This window comes from Schistocerca cancellata, chromosome 6 (genome assembly GCF_023864275.1).
Source record: "Schistocerca cancellata isolate TAMUIC-IGC-003103 chromosome 6, iqSchCanc2.1, whole genome shotgun sequence".
Classification (NCBI taxonomy): domain Eukaryota; kingdom Metazoa; phylum Arthropoda; class Insecta; order Orthoptera; family Acrididae; genus Schistocerca; species Schistocerca cancellata.
In genome coordinates this window covers 323,558,816-323,583,840 of record NC_064631.1, presented here as the reverse complement: position 1 = coordinate 323,583,840, position 25,025 = coordinate 323,558,816, and the positions used below count along the sequence as shown (strand labels likewise).

The following is a 25,025-nucleotide window of genomic DNA, read 5'->3' as shown; positions in this document are numbered from 1 at the left end:
CAGCAATATCGGCGCTCTTCAGTCCACTAGATTTTCTTAAACTGATAAATGTATTTACTTTACCCTTACACATGTTTCGGAAGCTGTTTCTGTGACTGATTAAAATACAAATAAAAGGAAAACACAGCAAATCACTAAATTTAGAGCTGTTAGAGTTTCTTTTAGTTTTGAAAAAAATAATAACGGAAATCAAAAATAAGAAGACCAGCAGCGAAGCATTAATGTTATTATCTAAGAAGATAATGACGAAAAGTAAAAATAAAAATGGTCAGGAATTAGATTATACTTTGGAGTCAAAGGTTATCAATAAAAAAAATTGCTGATGACGTTGCAATTTTCAATGAAAGTGAGAAATAACTGCAGAATCTGTTGAACGGAATGTTCTAATGAGCACACACACCAACGAATGAAGGTAATCAGAAGAAAGACGGAAGTAATGGGGAGTAACAGAAATGGAATTATCGATAAACTTAATTCCAAAATTTGGGACTACTATCTAGACGAAGTGCATTCTACTATCTTAAAAGCAAAAAACACGTGACAGACGGACTAAGGAGGACAAAAAATACGACTACCAAAGGGACTGGCTAAAAGAAATCTGGTAGCATTATACGAGGGCTTGCTAAAAAATGATACCTCCGAATTTTTTATTCCGTTCTCAATACCAGTTGAGGTATTACATGTCATGCATATTACTCGGTCAGTTTTCCAACTTCACTGGCGCAAGTTGCAACCCTCACCGAATAGTATGGTGTAACATGGGGGTGTGTAACGTAACTATGACGGTGGATGAGAAGCAGCTTTCTGTAATCGAGTTTCTAACAGCAGAAGAGGTCGTCCAGACTTGGAGCAACCCATCCTTCAGTATGAAAATGGTAGACTATACACGAGCATTGCCACATTTGCAACAATTCGACGCCTTGGCTTCGCTACCATCGATTATGCTATCTGACTTTAATCTGTTTCCAAAACTTAAAGAACACTTCCGAGGACCGCTTTAGTTGTGATGAAGTGGTGAAAAGATGAGCTTGTGGCTCCGTCAACAACGGCAATCATTCTACAGCAACATACTGGTCCTTTTTTGGGAGAAATGTATACGTCGACATGGCGACTACGTTACGAAATAAATATGCAACATGAAGAATTAAAATACAGAATGTTGCACTACTGGCCATTTAAATTGCTACACCACGAAGATGACGTGCTACAGACGTGAAATTTAACCGACAGGAAGAACATGCTGTGATATGCAAATGATTAGCTTTTCAGAGCATTCACCCAAGGTTGGCGCCGGTGGCGACACCTACAACGTGCTGACGTGAGGAAAGTTTCCAACCGATTTCTCATACACAAACAGCAGTTGACCGGCGTTGCCTGGTGAAAAGTTGTTGTGATGCCTCGTGTAAGGCGGAGAAATGCGTACCATCACGTTTCCGACTTTGGTAAAGTTCGGATTGTAGCCTATCGCGATTGTGATTTGTCGTATCGCGACATTGCTGCTCGCGTTAGTCGAGATCCAATGACTGTTAACACAATATGGAATCGGTGGGTTCAGGAGGGTAATACGGAACGCCGTGCTGGATCCCAACGGATCCCAACAACCATCTGTACGAACAGTTCGACAACGTTTGCAGCAGCATGGTCTATCAGCTCGGACACCATGGCTGGGCTGCGGTTACCCTTGACGCTGCATCCCAGACAGGAGCGCCTGCAATGATGCTTTCAACGACGAACCTGGGTGCACGAATGGCAAAACGTCCTTTTTGCGGATGAATCCAGGTTCTGTTTACAGCATCATATTGGTCGCATCCGTGATTGGCGACATCGAGCTGAACGAACATTGGAAGCGTGTATTCGTCATCGCCATACTGGCGTATCACCCAGCGTGATGGTATGGGGTGCCATTGGTTTACACGTCATGGTCACTTCTTGTTCGCATTGACGACACTTTGAACAGTGGACGTTACATTTCAGATGTGTTACGACCCGTGGCTCTATCCTTTATTCGATCCCTGCGAAACCCTACATTTCAGCAGGATAATGCACGACTGCGTGTTGCAGGTCCTGTACGGGTCTTTCTGGATACAGAAAACGTTCGTCTGCTGCCCTGGCCAGCACATTGTCCAGACGTCTCACCAACTGGCGCGTCTCAATACGCCAGTCACTACTCTTGATGAACTGCGGTATCGTGTTGAAGGCCGACCGGTGTGGCCGTGCGGTTCTAGGCACTTCAGTCTGGAACCGCGTGGCCGCTAGGGTCACAGGTTCGAATCCTGCCTCGGGCATGGGTGTGTGTGATGTCGTTAGGTTAGTTAACTTTAAGTAGTTCTAAGTTCTAGGGGACTGATGACCACAGATGTTAAGTCCCATAGTGCTCAGAACCATTTGAACAATTTTTTTAATGTGTTGAAGCTGCATGGGCAGCTGTACCTGTACACGCCATGCAAGCTCTGTTAATGCCCAGGCGTATCAAGGCCGTTACTACGGCCAGAGGTGGTTGTCCTGGGTACTGATTTCTCTTCATCTATGCACCCAAATTGCGTGAAAATGTAATCACATGTCAGTTCTAGTATAATATATTTGTCCAACGAATACCCGTTTATCATCTGCATTTCTGCTTGGTGTAGCAAAATTTAATGGCCAGTAGTGTAATATTGTTCGTTTTATTTAACAATCTTTAAGAGTTTTCAAAGGAAAAATTCGGAGGCGTTACTTTTCAGCACACCCTCATTCATCGGCCACAATTTGTAGAAGAAATTTCAGAGAATGTACGTGTGGGGCAGATCAAGCTGAATGAAGGACTGCACGAAAAATAGAGAAACAACAGATTCGAAGTGTTTGAGATGTGGCGCTATAGAAGGATATTGAAAATTAGGCGGACTCAATTTGAGAAATGAAGAGATTCTCCGCAGAATCGGCGAGGAGTTAAATGTGTGAAAGATATTGACAAGAAGAAGGGACAGAACCATCAGAGGACATCTGTTAAGATATCAACTAATAACCTCCGTGATACTAGAGGGATACGTAAGAGGGTAAAACTGTAGGAGAAGACTGAGATTGAAATATATCCAACAAGTAAGTGAGAACCATGAGATGAACATAAGCGCACAATAGAGGAATACGTGGCAGGATGCATCAAACCAATCAGATGACTAATGAAGCAGAACAGCATACGAAAAATTGACAACTAGTTTCAAGGTTATCATCAACAGAGCCCCTGACTTCGAGCCATTTCTGTGCACCGTACAGCAAGGTAGCAGCTGTAGGTTCGACCCTCGTTCGAACTGCGCATGCTCTCTTCAAGCAAATGGACGCGTTGCAATTTTTGGTAGATGTGTGTTGGAGCTACACCAGTTGAGGTAAAGAGACTGTAATAATAAGTAGGTATTTCAGGTTTTGTTAAAAGGTACTACTGAATACGTTTCTAAGAAGATGTTCAACCTTGGTCAAAATATGTCAAAAGGGGCAAGTCATCAAACCCCGTCCAAATGACTGAAACTGCTAACAAAGTTGACAGTGTAAACGTAAAGTCGATTATTTGCCCACATGAAAAAAGTTGGATCGGGAATTCGAACAGCCAAAGCAATTATCGGCAAATAATCGCTCTAGTAGTTGTTCCAGCGCTTTGGTCCAAAGAAGTAAAACGTTTTACATGTATAGGAGACAGATGTAGATCATGAATTATTTTCTGGGAAACTAAACCGTACTGACTAAAACCCTTTCATATAAGTGATTTTTAGTGGTTTATATGTATTAAAGCGCATGGAAACTGTTGTGTCGTCTAGCGCATCCTTCACTCGTTAGTCGCCATACCCTTATAAGCTGCTGAGGGCGCGGGTAATACACAATTTATGGACATATTAGGCACAGGGCAGAGTACTGCACGGATTACTGGATCAGCTAACAAGTTTTGGTTAGTTTACCTCCCACAAGGTTGTGAAGGTTTTGACACAGGTACGACATTGAGCGATGTTCACTGAGCAGAACAGCAGTTTCCGGAAGTTTTCTAGGTAATCGAAGTGGGATGCGATGGTATTTAGCTGGTACTGGACGCACGTTTGAAGAAAAGTAAAGTAAGGAAGATTATCTTTAACATCCCATCGATGACGAGGTCTTTAGATGTGGAACACATACTTGGATTGGAGGAGTGAGTAAAGGAATCGATAGTGCATTTTTCCAAAGGAAGTTTATCGGCATTTGACTTGATCGATTTAGGGAAACTGCAAAAAATCTAAATCTGGATCCCCTAGAGGGGATGTGAGAAGACGGCCTTCAGTACACGAGTCCAGCGCGCTGGCCATTGTGCCACCTCGCTCGGAGGGTGACACACGTCGCAGAAGGTAGGTGGAGATGGAAAGCATGCCATTCAGTAAATTGTAGGATCTGACTCTGAAACGAGGCGAAAACCAAGCAACCCTGGTATAGGTGAACTTACGTCGGATTTCGCAGATGCAGCTTGTGATGAAGGATGTAATCCCCATGTTCAGTCTGATTTTTTATGTTCATTATGAATTTTTTGCTGGTCAGTTGGTAGGTAGGTTGTCCCGAGATATTTATTTCCGTGTGGTAATAAGAGGGATGGGATGCTTATAAATGACACGGTGGAAGTCGGATAGGTGGAATGGAAGGGTAGTTCGGCCAGTGTTATTGCCTGGATTTTGGCGAGAATTAGGAGTTACAACAGAACGTGAAATTGTTAAGGTAAAGTTTAAGAGTCCTACGGCGTTCTTAAAATACAATATAACGGTTTTGATCTTGTTGAGCACCGCGGCTGATTAATACTAACACTGATGATTAATGAACTACACCTCATCTGCATTATTACACATTTACTATGTTGGGATGGTTTCGCTCGTAGAACTTGTCATCCTGAAGGTGTTATGAGAACGAAAGCGGTCGTAACACAACAAATATGTATTAATACAGCTGAAGTAATTTTAGTTAACTATTACTGCAAGTATAACGCCAGTTACACATAAATATTCATTTAACACTCACTCTTCCCTATAAGAGTAAAATGAGTTCACCAGTAGTAGACCATGCATACACAATATCACGAAAGTGTGGACGTAGAAAGAAACTGGGTTAGGCTTTACGTAATACGAAAACGCGTTAGAAAGTCTCAACAGATATGGTTAGTGAAAAAACGAGATTATTAAGGGGCTATAGTTAAAAATCCACTTCAATGTACTGTATATATATATACAGTACAGTACTGTATATATATATATATATAATACAGCCGTAGTGAGAAGTTGCACGTAAAACTATTCGTAGCCCGATTAACTATCAAGTTAACGACAACAACTTTGATTTTCACATGGAGCCATCACGCTAGCTGCCTCGACAACATCAGTTCTCGATTAGACGGATCAGTGATATGGCTACTTTGTGTGCATCATAAGACATTACATATTCAGGTTAATATAAACTTTGGAACTTCTATTACATCCATTGTAGATGGAATGTCGCCCCACCTGGGAATTTATAGCTCTTTCCACAATTCCATTGTTCATGACTTGTGTACTACCCTTCGAGTAATCTGTACGACGTGCAGTAGGACCAGGTCCTATGTATATCAGTTTTGTTGTGAGAACTACCAAAACCCATATCCAATATGATCAAAGAGAAGGTGGACCAAAATATGGAAACACCAAAAACACAACACATCACCGAAACCAATAGTTGTAGGAAAACCGCTGACATTCAAAACAGCTTCCAGCCGTCTCGGAATGGATAAATACAGGTCGTGTGCGATTTTCAAGGGAATGTTAGAGCATTCATCCTGCAAAATTGTGGCAAGCTCAGTTAGCGATGATGAAGGTGGATAGCGATGACGCATCTTCACTCCAAAGTATACGCAACGGCCCAATAATATTGAGATCTGGTGTCGGGAGCTCATAAAACCTATCCTGGAACAGGGGTCTGTCGTCTTGTAGAACAGTATCACCGTGGAAGATGGTGAGGATGAAGTATTTTTCTGAAAATATTTGTGTGGACTGGAGTTTTATGTGGAAGTGAAACGTGGACAATAGTTTGCTGAGACAAGAAGAGCCTCGAAGATTTTTAAATTTGGTACTACAGAAGAATGATGAAGACTAGTGCGTATATCGGATAACTGATGGGGAGGTACTAAGACCAAGTTAGGAGAAAATAAATTTTTGGCACTACTTGACAGAAAGAAGGTATCGGTTGATGAGATACATACTGGGGCATCTATGGGGGATACATATAGTAGAGGGAACTCAAGGGTTACTACACCCAAAACTGGTAAACTACAGTAGTTAACCAGCCCCGGAGAGCTAAATCCAACCAGTCTTCAGCAGATGACAATAACAACAGCAATAAAGGATTGATTGAAACGTTATTAACTTCCAGGAGAAAGTCACAAATACGAAGCGATGGTAGCAGAATTGGATATAGAATGGTTTGCGAATAAACTCCCCCTCATTTACTTGTAAATTTTTTTTGTTCAGTGACACGCTGCAATAGGATATATCATACTATTCAGATAACTTATTGCAACGGCTCAGAATGCCAAGTTGGAAGCACAATAAGAATTCATATGTGTTAATTATGTCAAAATATGAGGAAGGAGTCGGTGACTGGGTATTAGATGGAACTGTAGAGGAGTTCGGTTGTAATGGAATGGGAAAACACAGAAAAGCTAAATCAGGATGATTGAATCAGAACAGGCTGAAAATTCTTTACATATATAGTTTTGTTCTTTACCAATGTGTTTTAGTGGCGTAGTGTCATACTAGTACAATCACGCAGACAGCATTTACTCAAACATCAACTCCATTGGCTATTAATCTGTTCATTTTAGTGAAATATGCCTTCAAAACAGAACTAAGTGGATCTGATGTTTTAGTGCAGAAAATAAAAGAAGCTCTGCCAGGTATAGAGTATTTCAACTTTACGAGTCTCCTGAAGGGGTAGTCGAGTTTTGCTGTATAGCAAGTATAAACAATAAGGAAGAAATACGGAGGAAAAATAGCAACGGTTGCACATGGCAACATGGACGTTTCTAAATAGAAATAGCTACTAAAATCTGAAAACGAAAAATAGTTTCACGGTAAGCTATTTTTGAAACATAGCTCATTGCGATTGTGAAGCATGGACGATGAAACATAAACGTTTGGAAAAATATAAAGGATTAGAATCCATTGAAATATAATGTTACTGGAGACTGTTGAAAATGGGGTAGACTGTTCAAGTAAGGAATGACGGCGACGCTGTAACGAATCGAAGAGTAAAAAAGTCGAATACAGAATGTAATTAAACGAGGAGATCGAATAGTTGGGTGCATATTACATAAGTCTTTACTGAAAACTGAAGTTGAATAAGGCTGGAAGGAAGGTATTGAAATGGTAGCCCTTAGTGTCTAAGACAGATTGTTGTAGATGTGGGGTGAAGAAGATAGCTGACAGGCGACAAGAACGGACATAGACCACAGCTATCGTTGTACCTACGGTTACTACAACATACTTCATCGAAAGTCAGATGAATGTCCCCGTTGCAAGTACCATTGATGGAACATCACGTTAATGTCTCCCACAGCCTAACACTGTACCCTCTGGCCTGCATCAGTGGCGCGATGCGTGTATCGAGCAGGAGTATTGTGGTATAACTAGTTTCCCCTAATCCACGATCCAAACTCAATAATCCCATACCCACTGCAATAGTAATTGACGACGCGTTTCTCGTCTGCTGTGAAGCCCCATGTTCAACAATGTCTTCCGAACGGTGTGCTCTGACAGTGAAACACTTTCGCCTGTATTCTGTCGTCAGCCCTGCAACAGATCGGCCCCTATCCTGCATTACAGAGCTGGTGAGCCTCTGACTTGCACGTTCTGTGGTGAGGCGTGGACACCTTACACCTCTTCGCCAACTCTTGGTTTTACCCTATCATCCGCTTTCCGCTGAGCTCACGACAGCAGTACGCGAACAGCTGAGCAGTTTCGTCTTTTCTGAGATACTCATTCCCATACGCCGAGCAGTAACTATCGGAGCTTCCTCAAGGCTTCTTATTTACAGTACCTTAAAGTTTTATTACAAAAGTTTTAAAATTGTCTAGATCGCAAATAATATACAAAGTTAAAATTTGATAACTGATCTTCAGATCAGTCATGGTAGTGTACTATGTCAGAGCACAGAATAGGGATGGCTCACACCAGCTGTATAACTCGTTCCATTCTCATATAAGAAACACTTTCAATAAAATGCTGGCTACACAAATGTGATAAAACACTGATGCTAAACCACGCATAATAAACTTTCAGTCATGAATAAAACACTAGCGGAAAAAATTATGTTACTCTTTAAAAGACGCTGACAGAAAAGAGGGGAATCAGCTGCCTTAATTCCGCCTTCCTCACCAAAAACTTTCGCATGCTATTATATTCGCGCTCTTTTAATACAGAACATTCTACATTCTTATATCCAGACTCTATAGTTCAATCTTCATACTCAGTACCTCTCTCTCAGTGCAATTGTCTATATATGTCTCTGACTTTTTCTCCACTAATTTACAGTATATCCCTCTACCACAGTCTCCCCTCGCACTTACACTGTTCTCTTTTGTCTTTCTTTCCCACTTCCACTCTCTCCGCTACGAATCGAAAATTCTCAGGGTCCAATTTATTTTTCTCCTAGTCCAGCGTGCTTAAAGTTTCGGTCGAAAACACGCCCTCCGCTGTAGCTACATGTTAAAGATCGCCAGTCTGATAGGGTACAGACACTCCGTCCCGACATTCCCCCAAAGTTTACGCATGGTCTCCACCTCATCTGTATTTTTCATTTCCATTATATTCAATCTCTTTTGCACCCACCGCTTCTATTACCATTCACCTCTCTGTCTCTTTTACTGCCAAAGTCTCTCAATGACCATCGATATCTCATCTCTCTTTGGCTCCCACTGCTCTTGTCTTCATTCGTCTCTCTTTCTATTTCACTATCACATTCTTTCTTCCACCGATTCCTCACTCTTTCTCTCCCGCTGGCACTGTCTCCCCTCTCTCTTCCAGCTTGACTGTCTCTCCGTTATTCTCTTTCAGCACCAAAAAGCGCGAATATGTTCGCATGCCAAAATTTTTGATGAAGAAGGCGAAATGATAATTCAGGCAGCTAGTTGTCCATTTTTCTGTCAGACTCTTTTAAAGAGGAACATTTGGATTTTTTTTTTTTGTTCCAAAAGGAGTATTCCGGTTTTCCTCTTCTTTTCACTGCTGTAGCTGGCTGTGCTGCTTACAGAAAAAGAACGCTATAGGTCAGTAAAATTTTCACTAATTGGATACGTAGACAAATTTCTATAATCTGACACTTATAAACAAGAAATAAGTACGCATAATATAAGGTTAGCACAAAATCGTTTACTTTTCATTTTTTCTCGGCTACAATTCATCGAAAACTCCCGGTTTACAATTTGTATCGTAAAAGGGTAAAAAGATTATTGGAAATATTTTACTGAATTTGTAGTGATTCTAATTTTACAAATTTTTGGCAATCATGCTAAATTCTTCTCGGGCATGTTAAGTCTTCTTGTCACTGTAGTACCACTTTAGGCATATCTTTATAGACGTCCAGTACCTATTATACAGAGTCAGTATTTTTGGTGAAAAAATTCTGACGAAAAACATAGTACTGTGATGTCAGAACGCTTGCGACGATATTAGAACCCTTTTCATGTGTTCAATAAGCCAGTGAAAACAACATTTTCTTCTCAGACTGGAGGTTACCCCCGAAAGTGCGGTATCTTTGACCATGTGGATCTCGGTAACAGATAACTATATCCAAAAAAGGTTCAAGATTCCCCGAAAACATCATCTTAAGAACTTAAGGTAAAAATTTCTGCGATTTGCCACAAATAGAAAATATAGAAGTGGTCATCCCCAGAATTGGTATTTGTCGTACCCAAAAACCATACGTTTTCGGGGTTTTCTCAGGTAGCGCCCATGAAGAAATGACGCTTTTATAAACTTACAGACCATACTTAATGCAAGGGAAATAATCAATTTGCCTGGGCTGGAGGAAATATGTAATGTTTAAGTTTTGACCCCGTACTGTGGGATAGATACAATATTCCCATTCTTCCGATAGGTACATAACCGTCGCTAGGCCAAGAGCTATCCAGAATACTTGACCTCTTAACTACGTCATCAGTAGAAAGCGAGATATGACCCCCTGAAAAATCGGATTTTCGCGCGCGGCTTTTTGGAACATATTGGTACGGTGGACTCGTGCACGGATCGTAAGGCGTAGCGCTTCATATCACGCCCATTTTAAGTAAGGGAGGGTAGAGGACAGGGGCGCTGTGATCCAGTAGTTGGCTGCAAGTAGTTAAGCCTGTGGCCGAAAGGCGTCAGCTTCTTGCGGACTATGAAATTATCGAGAAGTTGAAATACGTTTTGGTAACATAACTGAAGTTATTGTGCTTATTACGACTGTCATTGGTTATTGCTAATTAGTTTATCAGTTTCAATAGAAAGTAAGACAATAAATGAATACTGTTACGCCTATTAAGGGGGGTAGGACGTCAAACGGGCCGACTTGGGGTAGGAGAGGCATCACAGGACATTTTAATAACCAGTATCTATACTTTCACAAATAAATTTATAAAACTTTGTCAGCATCACCAGGAAGGATTCAGAATTCACACTCATTGCAGTGGAAGTTCGAAAACATAACGAAATAAATTTTTTTACGTGTCAAATTTCATCATCTTTTTCACTTGCTAATGGCAGCATTTGTTGCTATAGGTACACTTTGCTTAAGTTAGAGAGATTCTTCGATGAATTTGGCACATCATACAAACCATACTTACAGGTGTATGAAACTCTAGAATTTATTTAATTTATGAAAAAACGAATGAGCTGTTATATTTTAAACTTCATGTTTAGAAAAAACATAAATTTTATAGTTAATTACCTCAATTTTTACCACAGTTTTAAATAGATTTTGAAAATCCTAGAGTTTCATACACCTTTAAGTATGGTTTGTACGCTGTGCAAAATTCATCGAAGAATCTCTCTTACTTATGAAGAAAAGTGTACCTATAGCAACAAATGCAGCCATTAGTAAGTAAAAAAAATGATGAAATTTCACATGTAAAAAAATATTTCGTTACGTTTTTGAACTTCCACGGCTATGAGTGTGAATTCCGAATCCTTCCTGGTCATGCTGACAAAGTTTTATGAAGTTATTTGTAAAAGTATAGACAGCTGAAATTAAAATGTCCTGTGGTTCCTCTCCTGCTCCAAGTCGGCCCGATTGACGTCCTACCCCCCTTAAATGAATATACGTGAGCATGAGAACCATGCACAGAGAGATTCTATCACTCTCAGGGGAATTTTGTAATGTACAACTAGCCCGTGTATGGCACTGGAGAAACAAGGAACATTTTACGATAATTCTGTCATTTAAAGAGGGAGTTGTTTTGATATTTGTGGATTTTATAAAGTTTTTCGTTTAGGAAATTGTTCATAAAAGCTTTTCAGTTGTGACTGGTCAAATGTAAAAGAATGGGATTGTGCAGTTTGATACTAATATCGGACTGACTATGAAGTGAATCACCCAGTCAGAGAACAGTGCGTCGCGCGTATTTTGTGGGTTAAAGAATTGTTTTGTGAAGTCTAAAGAAGGAAGTTTTGAGCTCAGCCATCATCATATTCGGATGCGGATGTAAGGAGCTCTGAAAATCAGTGATAATTTTGCAGAATAATGATTAAAACTTGACCGTGGAGTGCCAAAACGGATACGAATGTGTGATAAAAACGATTTCAATATCTAAACAGTAAATTTTGAATAACCAATGTCTACGTGGCACGATATACAGACTGTGAACGTGGAATGAACATTGGTATTGGTCAAATTGTGTAATATTTGTGCAAGCATTCTATCACAAATAATCCATTTGTTAATCTTTTTGGTAAAGGATTCAGTTGGTTACCATAAAGTGGCTATTCCGACTGACTTTGATTGCGTGTGGTTGTTGAAACCAGAACTTAAGATTAGCAGGAGCTTGGCAGTGTTTTTGTACCAAACAAGTGACAACACATCAAATTTTTCACTCACAAGCTATCTTAACAGTCAATCGCTCACCTGAGCTGATACTGAAAAAAATTTGTTGCAAACGTCAATTCGTATAATGCTACTGATTCTACTACAGCTTTCCAGTGGAGGAACATCACTCGCTTTTAATGGGAAGGCGTGCGGACCAGACTGCAGAAGAAGGAATTACGACAAGGTCACTCAACATTATTTCTGTAGGACGATCACATAGTAACCGCGACGGTGCAACCGATTTATACTTCATCGCTACACTTGACTGCAGGTTTGCTAAGCGTGGTTTGCGATCAGCCCTTTAACATGTTGGCATAGCAATATGAACTTCTACTAAATTATAAAGGGTGCAGTACATCAGTATTGCACATGCTGACATAATACTTTATCATTTTTGAACTCAAGATAATTGTATCAACAACCGATACTTGTTATCAAATTTTAAGAGTTTATATTATTTGCAATCTAGAGAGTTTTCAAAATTCTGTAATATATTTTAAATCCTTTTTGTAAAGACTAAAAGATCGCATTGCTCAATTTCTGATAATACCAGGTATTAAAAGTTTCTTATGTTTGTAGATGTCATTTACGGGATTTTTCGTCGCTAGAATGATTACCTATTCGTCTCTGTTCTGCTTGCATACTCTCCCTGGCGCGCCACACGCCCGCAACGCCAGCAGGTGGTATTAATTCTGGTGGTGGGCAGTGTTTACAATGTTACGGCTCACCAGTGTATGGTTCACATTGAAAGCTGCCAGTTTTCAATAAGTTTTGCAGCTTCATCTACCACAGTTCACATACCATAGATTTAAGTGTCAGGAAGTCATTTCTGAAAGTACACTCCTGGAAATGGAAAAAAGAACACATTGACACCGGTGTGTCAGACCCACCATACTTGCTCCGGACACTGCGAGAGGGCTGTACAAGCAATGATCACACGCACGGCACAGCGGACACACCAGGAACCGCGGTGTTGGCCGTCGAATGGCGCTAGCTGCGCAGCATTTGTGCACCGCCGCCGTCAGTGTCTGCCAGTTTGCCGTGGCATACGGAGCTCCATCGCAGTCTCTAACACTGGTAGCATGCCGCGACAGCGTGGACGTGAACCGTATGTGCAGTTGACGGACTTTGAGCGAGGGCGTATAGTGGGCATGCGGGAGACCGGGTGGACGTACCGCCGAATTGCTCAACACGTGGGGCGTGAGGTCTCCACAGTACATCGATGTTGTCGCCAGTGGTCGGCGGAAGGTGCACGTGCCCGTCGACCTGGGACCGGACCGCAGCGACGCACGGATGCACGCCAAGACCGTAGGATCCTACGCAGTGCCGTAGGGGACCGCACCGCCACTTCCCAGCAAATTAGGGACACTGTTGCTCCTGGGGTATCGGCGAGGACCATTCGCAACCGTCTACATGAGGCTGGGCTACGGTCCCGCACACCGTTAGGCCGTCTTCCGCTCACGCCGCAACATCGTGCAGCCCGCCTCCAGTAGTGTCGCGACAGGCGTGAATGGAGGGACGAATGGAGACGTGTCGTCTTCAGCGATGAGAGTCGCTTCTGCCTTGGTGCCAATGATGGTCGTATGCGTGTTTGGCGCCGTGCAGGTGAGCGCCACAATCAGGACTGCATACGACCGAGGCACACAGGGCCAACACCCGGCATCATGGTGTGGGGAGCGATCTCCTACACTGGCCGTACACCACTGGTGATCGTCGAGGGGACACTGAATAGTGCACGGTACATCCAAACCGTCATCGAACCCATCGTTCTACCATTCCTAGACCGGCAAGGGAACTTGCTGTTCCAACAGGACAATGTACGTCCGCATGTAACCCGTGCCACCCAACGTGCTCTAGAATGTGTAAGTCAACTACCCTGGCCAGCAAGATCTCCGGATCTGTCCCCCATTGAGCATGTTTGGGACTGGATGAAGCGTCGTCTCACGCGGTCTGCACGTCCAGCACGAACGCTGGTCCAACTGAGGCGCCAGGTGGAAATGGCATGGCAAGCCGTTCCACAGGACTACATCCAGCATCTCTACGATCGTCTCCATGGGAGAATAGCAGCCTGCATTGCTGCGAAAGGTGGATATACACTGTACTAGTGCCGACATTGTGCATGCTCTGTTGCCTGTGTCTATGTGTCTGTTGTTCTGTCAGTGTGATCATGTGATGTATCTGACCCCAGGAATGTGTCAATAAAGTTTCCCCTTCCTGGGACAATGAATTCACGGTGTTCTTATTTCAATTTCCAGGAGTGTATTTGTATGGAGTGTAGACATGTATGGAAGTGAAATATGGACGATAAATAGTTTGGAGAAGAAGAGAATAGAAGCTTTCGAAATCTGGTGCTACAGAAGAATGCTGAAGATTAGATGGGTAGATCTATGAGGAAGTATTGAATAGGATTGGGGAGAAGAGAAGTTTGTGGCACAACTTGACCAGAAGAAGGGATCGGTTGGTAGGACATGTTCTGAGGCATCAAGGGATCACCAATTTAGTATTGGAGGGCAGCGTGGAGGGTAAAAATCGTAGAGGGAGACCAAGAGATGAATACACTAAGCAGATTTAGAAGGATGTAGGTTGCAGTAGGTACTGGGAGATGAAGAAGCTTGCACAGGATAGAGTAGCATGGAGAGCTGCATCAAACCAGTCTCAGGACTGAAGACTACAACAGCAACAGTTTACTGATGACTTTTCGTAACATTTATTTCATTCTAGCTGCATGTGGACTATTTACAGATAGATTTATGCAAGAGTAGAAATACTCGCAATTCTGAAGCAAGTATGTTGTTGTTTTACGCTATAGCTACGAGATACAAAACCGAGAAATGTTTTCTGGAACAGAGGGCGTTTCCCAGAAGGAACTTTTCCAGTTTGCTTTCAAATTTACGTTTGCTGTCTGGCATTGTATATCATTCGCTAAGCGGCAAAAAATAAATTGTGGAAGCATTATTCACTCGATTTTCCGATTGAAAGAGTTGCAAAAAATATTTGTCGGTAATGAATGATATTTTTCCATATCGCGGAATTATGGAGAATTTTTATTCCTTCTTAACTGTGATATATCTTTTGCAAAAAATGTAATGAGGAAATAAATGAACCGCAAAGCTAAAATTAATATCCTGACTCTTTTGATCAGTTGTTTACAGAAAGATAGTGCACGACCGTCAAATGTTATTCTCACATCACACTTCTGTACAGTGAGAATTTTTATTCCTTCTTAACTGTGATATATCTTTTGCAAAAAATGTAATGAGGAAATAAATGAACCGCAAAGCTAAAATTAATATCCTGACTCTTTTGATCAGTTGTTTACAGAAAGATAGTGCACGACCGTCAAATGTTATTCTCACATCACACTTCTGTACAGTGAGAAACGTTTGTCTCTTGAAGAAAATTTTCGTCTAATGTCATTCAGCCGGACATTACACAACGAAAATAATTTTGATAAAGGATAATATATATATCATCTGCGAAAATAACTAAGTCCGCTTGTTGCAAATCAAACGGAAAGTCTCATACATACAACAGAACTAACAGTGAACTTCCATTAAATTAGCTCACTCATAACATAGCAGTAAATTTTCACCTCGAGTCTTTAAGGAATCTAACCCCCATGTACGAAACGTCATATCATCCGAAAAAAAGTAGCTTACAATGACATAATTTTCCCGTTACTTCCTGTGGTTTGCGTGGACACTGAGGTATATGGGGATGCTGTCTGCAAAATTGATTACAAGTAGAGTTAGTAGTAAAGGAGTAATAAATTAACGTGTCATGCCAGATACTGTAGTTTTACTCTAATAACAGCGAAAATGTAGATAGCGATAACCTTTTTTACTTAAATGATTTTCTTGGGGAGGGGGGGGGGGTGAGGAGTGGCGGATGACAGTGAGAAAAAGTTCCGTTAAAGGTTGTTGGAAGTTGCTAAGTACTGGATGAAAATAATATGGGTGATTTACACACTATGACTTATTGTGTTAAACATTTAACGTCAGTTTATAACATTAATGAGTGGATCTCGACAGCATTTTAAATTTTTAAATTGTGTCAATAACAGTAGTACATATTGAATATGAAATTTTTACTGCCCCTGGAAGCCGTTAGATATGCAACCGTCCACTATGTGGGTCCCCGGGTTAGTCATTTAGTAATATATATGACGTGTGTCACTTTTTTATTTCATAACTAACTGAAAGTGACAGTATATAAAGGAAGACATTCACCAGTATACAGTAATCAAACACCATGAGGAGGACAGCAGCAAGTCGGTCGAAACGTCGTCAATTCAGTTATTTTAGTATTTTTCAATGACGCTGCCCAGTGACCAAAATTATTTATCCAAAATCATACGTTCAAAGGAGATTCCAGCAGAGTAAAACAATGTGTATTTTTGGTATCCGAGCTAGCACCATTCTCACCATCTGAGACATTTAGATAACTGCAGTTCCACCAGTAGCAATGGACGTTTTCTTGCGTGTCTTTCTGGACTTACACACCTTGCGAGAAGAAATACTGCGTCTTAATAGCAGAGTCATCCTGAAGGTTTCTTTTCTGAATGAATGTTTCGCTCTTGAACAGAAACGCTCTGACACATTATACACGTGTGTCGAACAAGAGCGTTTATTTTATTTTATTTTTTATTTGTCATATTCCTTGGGACGATGTGCGAAAAAGCTGCTTTGGTCATGAAACGAGTCTATACATAGCACACAGTATGCTGATTAGAAAATTTATAGCAAGGGAAACAAAATAATCAGAAAAACACGAAAAAATCGTTAAGAATTATGCGAATAAATAACATATTGCGTAGATAAGATCTCAACTACTGCGAGAAGTTCTTGTACTGCGCGGAAGGAACGTGTCACAATGTAACATTTCAACTTAGGTTTGAGGACTTGGGATTTAATCACTCAGTTTTTTTTTTTTTTCATTTCTGCTGGAAGCTTGTTGAAAATTAAACCTACTGAATACTGCACACTTTTAAACACGTGCAGACGGTTTGCCGTATAGTGTTCACTGAATGAATGTCACAATTTCTTCTGGGTGAGTCTGTATTGTAAACAAAAAATTCCTGTTATGAGTGCATGTACGGGAAAGGCAAAGTTACGAATCCAAGACTCCTGAAAACGGGCCTACAAGAGGTTCGCGAACTGATAGCACAGATCCGGCTTACCGTCCTTTTCTGGACTAAGAATATTGTTTCTGACTGCACCGTTTCCCTCAAAAATGATATTATAGTTTAAAAAAGCGTGAAAGTAAGTATAATTAAACAAGGCTTCGCTTTTCAGAGTAGGAGAAAGCGGAAATTATTCTTATAGTGAAGCTTTCAGTTTCTTGAACGTGATACTACCAAAACGTCTTTTCATCTACCCTTAAATCTATGAGGTTTAATGATTGATTTCACAGTTTGACAGCTTTAGGAGGGTCAAATTTTGCTGCTACAAGAATAGCGTGTGAAAATATTATTCATTGTGTTTCGTTGTAGTTAAGCGTTAATCTGCTCTGTCAAAGCCATATCCTATTGTTAGCGACAACCCTCTTACCTGCATCATTCACGTTACATGTCATGTGTAACATAATAACTTTTTTGTCATCCTAAAGAGAAAATTTTGTGAATCATCTGTCATGTTCAGTTATAGATCGTTATTATGTATCAAGACAAGCAATGGATCCGGAACAGTCCCTTGTGGCATCAAATCACTTCCTTGTTTGTTGACAGAAAGCACAGTTCGATATAAAAAATATATCGATTCCCGCTGTTATGTGATTATCTTCCTGTTAGCTTCAGCGAGTGAATGTGCACGTAAAATCAGAAAGAAGAGGGAGAGAAATAAGTTCTATAGTTAGTTAAATATAAGTTCTTTAGATGATTTGAACGATTTTTGTCGAAATAGTGTCCAACGGGTCAGTTTACAGAATATGTGTACATGATTACTTTCAGTGGATGAATATATGCTGGGCATAAACGACACATTTGCCTAAATGTCCCTCTCATGCAACTACAACTAGAGTTTCTACAGTTTACCAGTATTTACACAAAAATTCGCATGAAGTAGAAGAACCAGTCCAGTACGAAGAACAAAAATTGCTGAATTTAATTGTTTGAGCTACTAAGTAATATCTTTCTTCCTGTTCAAGTTTCCATCAGTATATACACTCAAAACTCCGTAACATTCTAACCTTTTACTGACTCATGTTCGTGCGCTACGTCGTTTGGTGGCATGGCTCTCTCTGTTTGTTGTGCAGAACTGAATATAGTGTGTTTCCTCAAAATTGAAGGTGAGCTCTTTTCAGGAAACCATTTAATAACTGATTTCGATGTTTTCTTTGAAAAACGTCATTGACAGTTGCTTCTGTTATTTTTTCACTAATTGGATTTACTTAAACACCAGTGTCGTCTTCAAAAAAGTACTAACTCTACTTGATTAATATTAAGTAGAAGGTCATTAGCATATATAAAGAATAGAAGTGGGAACAGTCACTAAAACTGTCTCTCTTTCCATCACGTATGACTAATCCAGCACAACTATCTGCAATCTGGTAAGTATGATTCAAACCAATTGTTTATAAAGACATCAATAAAACTTGTGTGTTTCTAAGACAGTAGCATCGTCTACGTAAACAATTTGGATTTGTCACAAAAAGCACCAACTTACAATATTTTATTACGTTTGGCGAGTGAATGTATAAACAGTATTCTCAGTCCAGCAGCCCATCTGGAGTACAAACTGTGAAGTGATATACAAATTGTTTCCAGCTGTCTGTGAGATTACTCTTGAGTACATTACTCAAGAACCACATTTCTCCAAGTGGCAAGAGGATTCCTCAGGCATACTATCCGCGAAGCAGTGGCTATGGCTTCGATGTGATTACGTCCGTCTGAGGAGCACCTATGCGCGAAGAGGCAGTAGCGCCATAGCAGCCTATAGAGATCCCGGCAGGGTGTGGATCGAGACTGCGTCACGGTCGCTAGAGAGGGCCCCCACCACCCGCTGCTTACCGATCACTTGCCTGCCTCTACACTCGAGAAACGCACGCAGCTCTGCTGTTTCAACCCAAACAGACATTCGATAATTCTATTCAAAGAACAATGGAAGCAGAGGCGCAAGCAGATTAGATGGATTTAAAGAAAGTAAGCGCCAGAAGAAAAGGTGATCGGGAAACTGAGGTAGAGACTATACGAAGAGACGCAAAAGTATGCATGAAGGTGAAAATCTTCATAATATTCTAATTTGAGTAGAATATGGAATAACACGATACTAAAAACACGAGAATGGTACATAGGATGTTTCTAAAATCAACTGTTTAGGGCACCGAAAACGATCACAGCATCTTTAATTTGATGAATCAAATTCCTTACAGTTCTCATCCTATTACATGCGCTATTGTCTACAGTACAGTTTCTGATATGAATTTTGTAATCACCTCAAAGTGGTGGGCGAAGAAGTTGCGAGAATTCAGAGCAAACAAGATCAAGGCGCTTATATACAGAGTCACCTATTGTTAAGTACATGAACAGAGCGTGGAGCACATTTTCCAAGATTGCTCCAAGAGAAGACACTATGGGAAAACGAGTGATGTTTTGCAAGCTATAGCTGAAACACTTAATTAGATATGACATATTATTACAAACTTGTGAATGTGGAACGCTGTGTCAAAAGTACTTTTCTCGTAGAATGTGCGATTTGGATTAATATTTCGAAAATTTTTAATTTGTAATTTTTCTTTGTAAAAATTATAGCTTGTAGTTTGTGTTTTCTTTTGTAAGACTTGTGATTTGCAATTATTGTTTTCTTTTCTAAAACCTGTAATCTGAAATTGTAGAGATTAGTTTGCCATGTGACAAGTAAATAACAGTGTTAACCCCATCTGGTGATGGATGTGAAAACATCCCAAACACGTCATCTAAATTTCAAAACCTAAATAGTGGCTGATTGCTTTGAATAATCTCATCACCAATATACGTTACCCTTGTGTTTCCCAACAGTGTATTGTGAAGGAACTCTTCAGATGTAGGAACTTAGATATTACAATGAAAGACCTACAGTACCCTGAAGTGAATGAGAAATAGGCAAATACTCGAGAAGCTGACAGGAAATAATGCCAAAGTGCTACGTATTGAGACAGCAATGTTCCGTTCTTCACTGGCGTGTGCGCTATTTTGCTCGTGTATAGCGAAAACTTTGTGTCGGTGTGGGAACCGAATCTGGATCGCAGTCTTTTATCATCATTGCACTGCCAATTGCTCTATCCATCTTGACATCATGGACTGACTGAGAGCGTTAGCTTTCTGCAGTCTCCTCCCAGTTCCTTCTTCACGGTTTGTCCAGCGAGGAAGTGTTACGTTATGGAAGAGGCCTTAACAACTGACACTAAACGAAGAGCACTGGCTCTAAAATTCGCCTTCGACGTGGGGTGACTGTTTTATCCCACAACTTTTTTTTCCGACAGGTTTTTAAATAAACCAACAGATGTGGCTTCAGTGTTGCCAACGGTCCGAGTTTAAAAGGTAGCCAATTGCAGCCTCAGTTCTCAAAACGATGCAATATTGCAATATGAACACAAAGCTGAGAAAGAATCGCTTTTGAATGCACGCATGAACCTGTAAATCTCTTTGCAGAAGCTACGTTCCCATACCAAGAGCCCGCGAAGAAATAAATAAAGGTGCTAGGTGCTGGTCAAAAAGTAGGGAAAAGTTTGATGAAGAACGTTCACAGAATTATTATTCCAAGCAAGGCGCAAAGGGGAGCAATGAAAAAAGAATTGCTAATTCAAATTTAAAAAAAAAATAGAAATACTCTACTGACTGAAAAAAAAACTAAATAAGTTACAGTAGCTAAACATTCCAGAGTGCGTAATTCTGATGTTTCGCGTTTCAGTATAATTTGTATTCGCATTTCAAATGTCGTAGTTAAACGCCAGGGGATTCAGAAATGGTTCCAACTGAGAACTACTTCTGTTGTTCTGGCGTCACTATTATAGACGTTATCAAAAAGATTAAGAGTGCGTCACTCCACCTACCATAACTTATGCGGGTGAAACATGTAAATATTTTATTCATTATAACCTTCTGTAATATTCATTAAAGCTGTTAAATTGCGCACTTTGCTTTGAACTCATGTTTCTAATTCAGACTTTCAATGGTCATTTCAGTCTGTAGGCAAACCAAGTGAATCTCACGACACAAGCTTATACTCTCAGTTCTACACGCGATTATGAATGTGTCGCTAGATGAAACAGAGTAGTACTTCATATCCTGCACAAAATCTATCATATAATTTCCACGTGAGTATATTGTGCAAGACTGAACAAATAAAAATCAAACATTTCACTGAATGCATGATTATTTCGTCAGTTAATATATTTGCAGGAGATTGACATGTAGCTCATTTCCCATATTAAAATATGACACAATATCTTTGAGATACAGGGTAATGGCGCAGGGCTATAAGCGCATACAACCTCAATCTGAAATTCGAGGATAATGCTGATTTTCATTCTCTTTTGCTTTGACTCTACGAATTCTGTCTCCAACAACGAAATAGAAGGATCTGTTGGTGTGCTGGCGATCTTACAGTTGCGACCAGGAGAATCGTGCATGCACTATTTACTTCATCGTGAAGCATAATACGAAAACACCCATGTACCTACACGTATACTCCACTACATCACAACACACAGAATACTACAATCCAGACGGAGCTTTGTATCACTGTTAACCACTTCCTGCCCTGCTCTATCAGAGTAAAGAGCAAGAGATAACTAACACCTTCGTACACAACCTAGCGGTTCTCATTTACTCGAATGAAACAAATACAAGATAGGTAGTGGAATTGTTGAATTGAGTTTTCCAAATTTATCGGAGATAATAACATTGCCATTGTTCCATCGATTACGACTGATGTTCTTTGACCATCCTTGTTTCACCTTAGTGTGGCCTATAGTAGCGCTTAACTGAACTACGTAGACGTTTTCAGTTTGGTGGCTTTATAATAAACTTGTGATTTGTGCAAAGCGCAAGACTGACAGTGAATTTCACAAATAAATCGTCTCTTCATTTTATAGCTCTAAACCGTTGGGCTTTGCGGTAGTGCGTCCATGGCGGAGGGTGTGACCGCGGAAGATGTCTGCAGAGAGAGCGACATGACATTTTCTTCATTTGGCATCCATATCCTACTGGAGCTTGACTCCAGTGACATTTTATCGGTGTAATGATAAAGCAGTCCAGTCCAGTACCATTCAAATGTATATATGAAAGGGTGTGAAAGCAAACGATCTATCCCATTTCAGTTACAAGAGACCGTATGGTTTTAGATGCGACGCGACACCCCTCGAACAATCTGTCTTCTTCAGAATTATCATTAAACCGAAGACTGATGTACCGCTAATGGTGTACCAAGACTTATATAAGGTTAACTGTACATAGGTATAGCATGACGTGTGAAAACTGTATTGCACGTAAATCAAATATGTGGTATGCATACAACATTGTTTAGCAGACTCCACAAACTGGGCTTCAGTGTTTACTCCACGAAATTTTTTATGCTCTCTACAGGTCGCTCTATACCGCCCGTGAAGATAAATTGTGCCATTATATAAATAACTGCACTTTCGGGAGGGCATGCTTATAATCCCTAGGGGATTATACGATGCTATGAACGTTCGTGACCTGTTCAAATTGGCAGCAGATGCAAGATTCAAACCGAGATACCTGCCTTTCGCGAGTAGCAGGCTTCCAACTGCCCTGCCCGACCACCCTTCAAAGATTACAGAAAAGCTTCAGTTTACCACAGTCTCTTCTCCAATCCATCCAGATGCCACATAGATTCATTAATAAACAAAACAAAGTCGCTATGCAATTTTAGATTATTGAGAATTTTTTGTTGTTGAATAAAGCCGTCGGGATTTGCTGATATATTCTCACTTATTACGAAGTTTCAGCTACTGCCGTCATAAGTTTGAAACATAGATTTGGCGAAAAAAAGTTTGATGTGAAATGTAATAAAACCTATATCGAATAGGAGTGTCCTTTTCATTGGATCATAAAGTGGCCATTGTTTTATGTGTTCTAAATTTCGCTCTGACGATGGCAATAGTCGAAACGGTATAATAAATGAAAATGTAGTAGGTGGTCTAGACGGCTCCTTCTGCAAAAATCCCACAGAGGTTCTCTGGTGATGCATAGGACCTTCCACTCCATAAGGTTGAGGAAATATTGGAGAGTACGATTCACTGCGTCGGGTCTGTTGGTGAGGACGCATATGTCAGCTGTTTTGCGGAGTGTACACTGTGAAAAGTTTCAGCTAGCTTTTAATCACTTCCATTATGTGGGACTGGATAAGGAGAATGTGTGGTACAATAAAAAGGTCCCTCGGCGATGCACATTACGACGATATTCCGAGTACAGATGTGTGGCGTCGCTGTGCTAGAGTGGAGATCCGCCTCGGTGAACACTAGGGCACTCAGCAAGCCGTCGGGTCCAGAGCCGGGCGGCAGCGTCCGCTCCCAGAGGCGCGGTGCGGTGCGGCCCCGGGTCGGGGGGACTGACCTGGCTTGCAGACGAGGGCGAGCAGCAGGCAGGCGTGCAGCAGCAGCAGCAGCAGCGGCGCGGGCGCGGCGGTCATGGCTCCGGGCCTTCAGCGGCGGCGTCCCCGTGCCCGCATGGCGGCCGCAGTCCGCTGGCGCTGGCTAGAGTCGCGCCGTGGCGCGCGCCCGCAACCGCAGCCGCAGCCCGGGCCGGCGCCCTCGGCCTCCCATCGCCGCTCGCTGCCAGCCTCGCACTGCCGCCGCCGCGCGCGCCGCCGCGCTTAATAATGTAGCAGCGCGCAGCGCCGGCGCCGGACCCTCCGCGGCCAATCGTGCGCCGCGCCGCGCGCCCCCGTATCGACCGGACACCGCCTGCGTGGCCCGCCGCCAGGGGCGCCGTCGGCGTGGCGGCCCCGCCCGTCTTCGGCGCCCGCCGTCGGCAGCGCTGTCGTCGCACCTGGCGGGGAGACTCGGAGCACCTGCTCGTGCTCACGCCCAGTTCCGCTTGCGGGCTGTCTCACGAAGTGTGTAGCATGCCGCAGGTTCATTAAGTTCGAGGACTGTTTTTTTTATCTTCTTATCGCTTCTCCGCCAAGAATTTCCCTCTCGAATCTCTATTGTGGCTCGCTATTTTACAATCCAGTTCAAATCGTGAACAACCCTGGAATGTTGCCGGGCCTTTACAAACACATATCGCCGTTTAAGAACCTTCAATATCGCAGCGCTCCAGCAGTCGCTGGTTAATATATTAAAAAACTAAAAACCCGCCTCGATTGCGAAAAAAGCACTTAGTGTTAAGTGTTAACCCAGGTTTCGGCGTAGATAACTACACCTTCTTCAGAACAACAATAAAACCCCCAAGTGCCTAAGAAGACCTTTGTCAATGATTAAAAGAACACCATAGCTATACATTTATAAACAAAAAAGAAAAGGAAAACACAACTTTGTACATATGTACTGTTTGTGTTTTCCTTTTCTTTTTCATTTATAAATGTATGGCTATGGTGTTCTTTTAATCATTGACAAAGGTCTTCTTAGGCACTTGTGGGTTTTATTGTTGTTCTGATGAAGATGTAGTTATTTACGCCGAAACCTGGGTTAACACTTTACACTAAGTGCTTTTTCGCAATCGAGGCGGGTTTTTAGTTTTTTAATACATATCGCCGTCCCTATACCTACTCCAGTTCCTGTCCAAAAGGCGCTTCAAACCAACTCCTCCTCCTGGACAAAGACACATGCCCCCATGTTTATCTCTCCTAACGTGAACTCTTCCTCACTCATCTCACTCCATATCATGCCTCCTATCCCCCTTTCTGTCTTCATCCGTCCTCATCCTTTTTCTTTTGTAGCCACTGCCCTCCCCAGACACCACTCTAATCCTCACCCTCCATTCTTTCCCACTGACTGTATTCCCACCACCCACCTCAACT

General features: G+C 41.5%; 1 protein-coding gene across 1 annotated transcript in view; it reads right to left on the bottom strand.

Annotated features, from left to right (window-relative positions):
* Positions 1-23,729, bottom strand: part of LOC126191401 (acetylcholine receptor subunit beta-like 1) — an 895,743-nt gene extending 872,014 nt beyond the window's left edge. The window contains exon 1 of the mRNA XM_049932266.1: positions 23,618-23,729. Coding sequence (XP_049788223.1) covers positions 23,618-23,693 — 76 coding nt within the window. The 5' untranslated portion in view covers positions 23,694-23,729. The remainder of the gene's footprint in view (positions 1-23,617) is intronic.
* Positions 23,730-25,025: the final 1,296 nt, after the last annotated feature.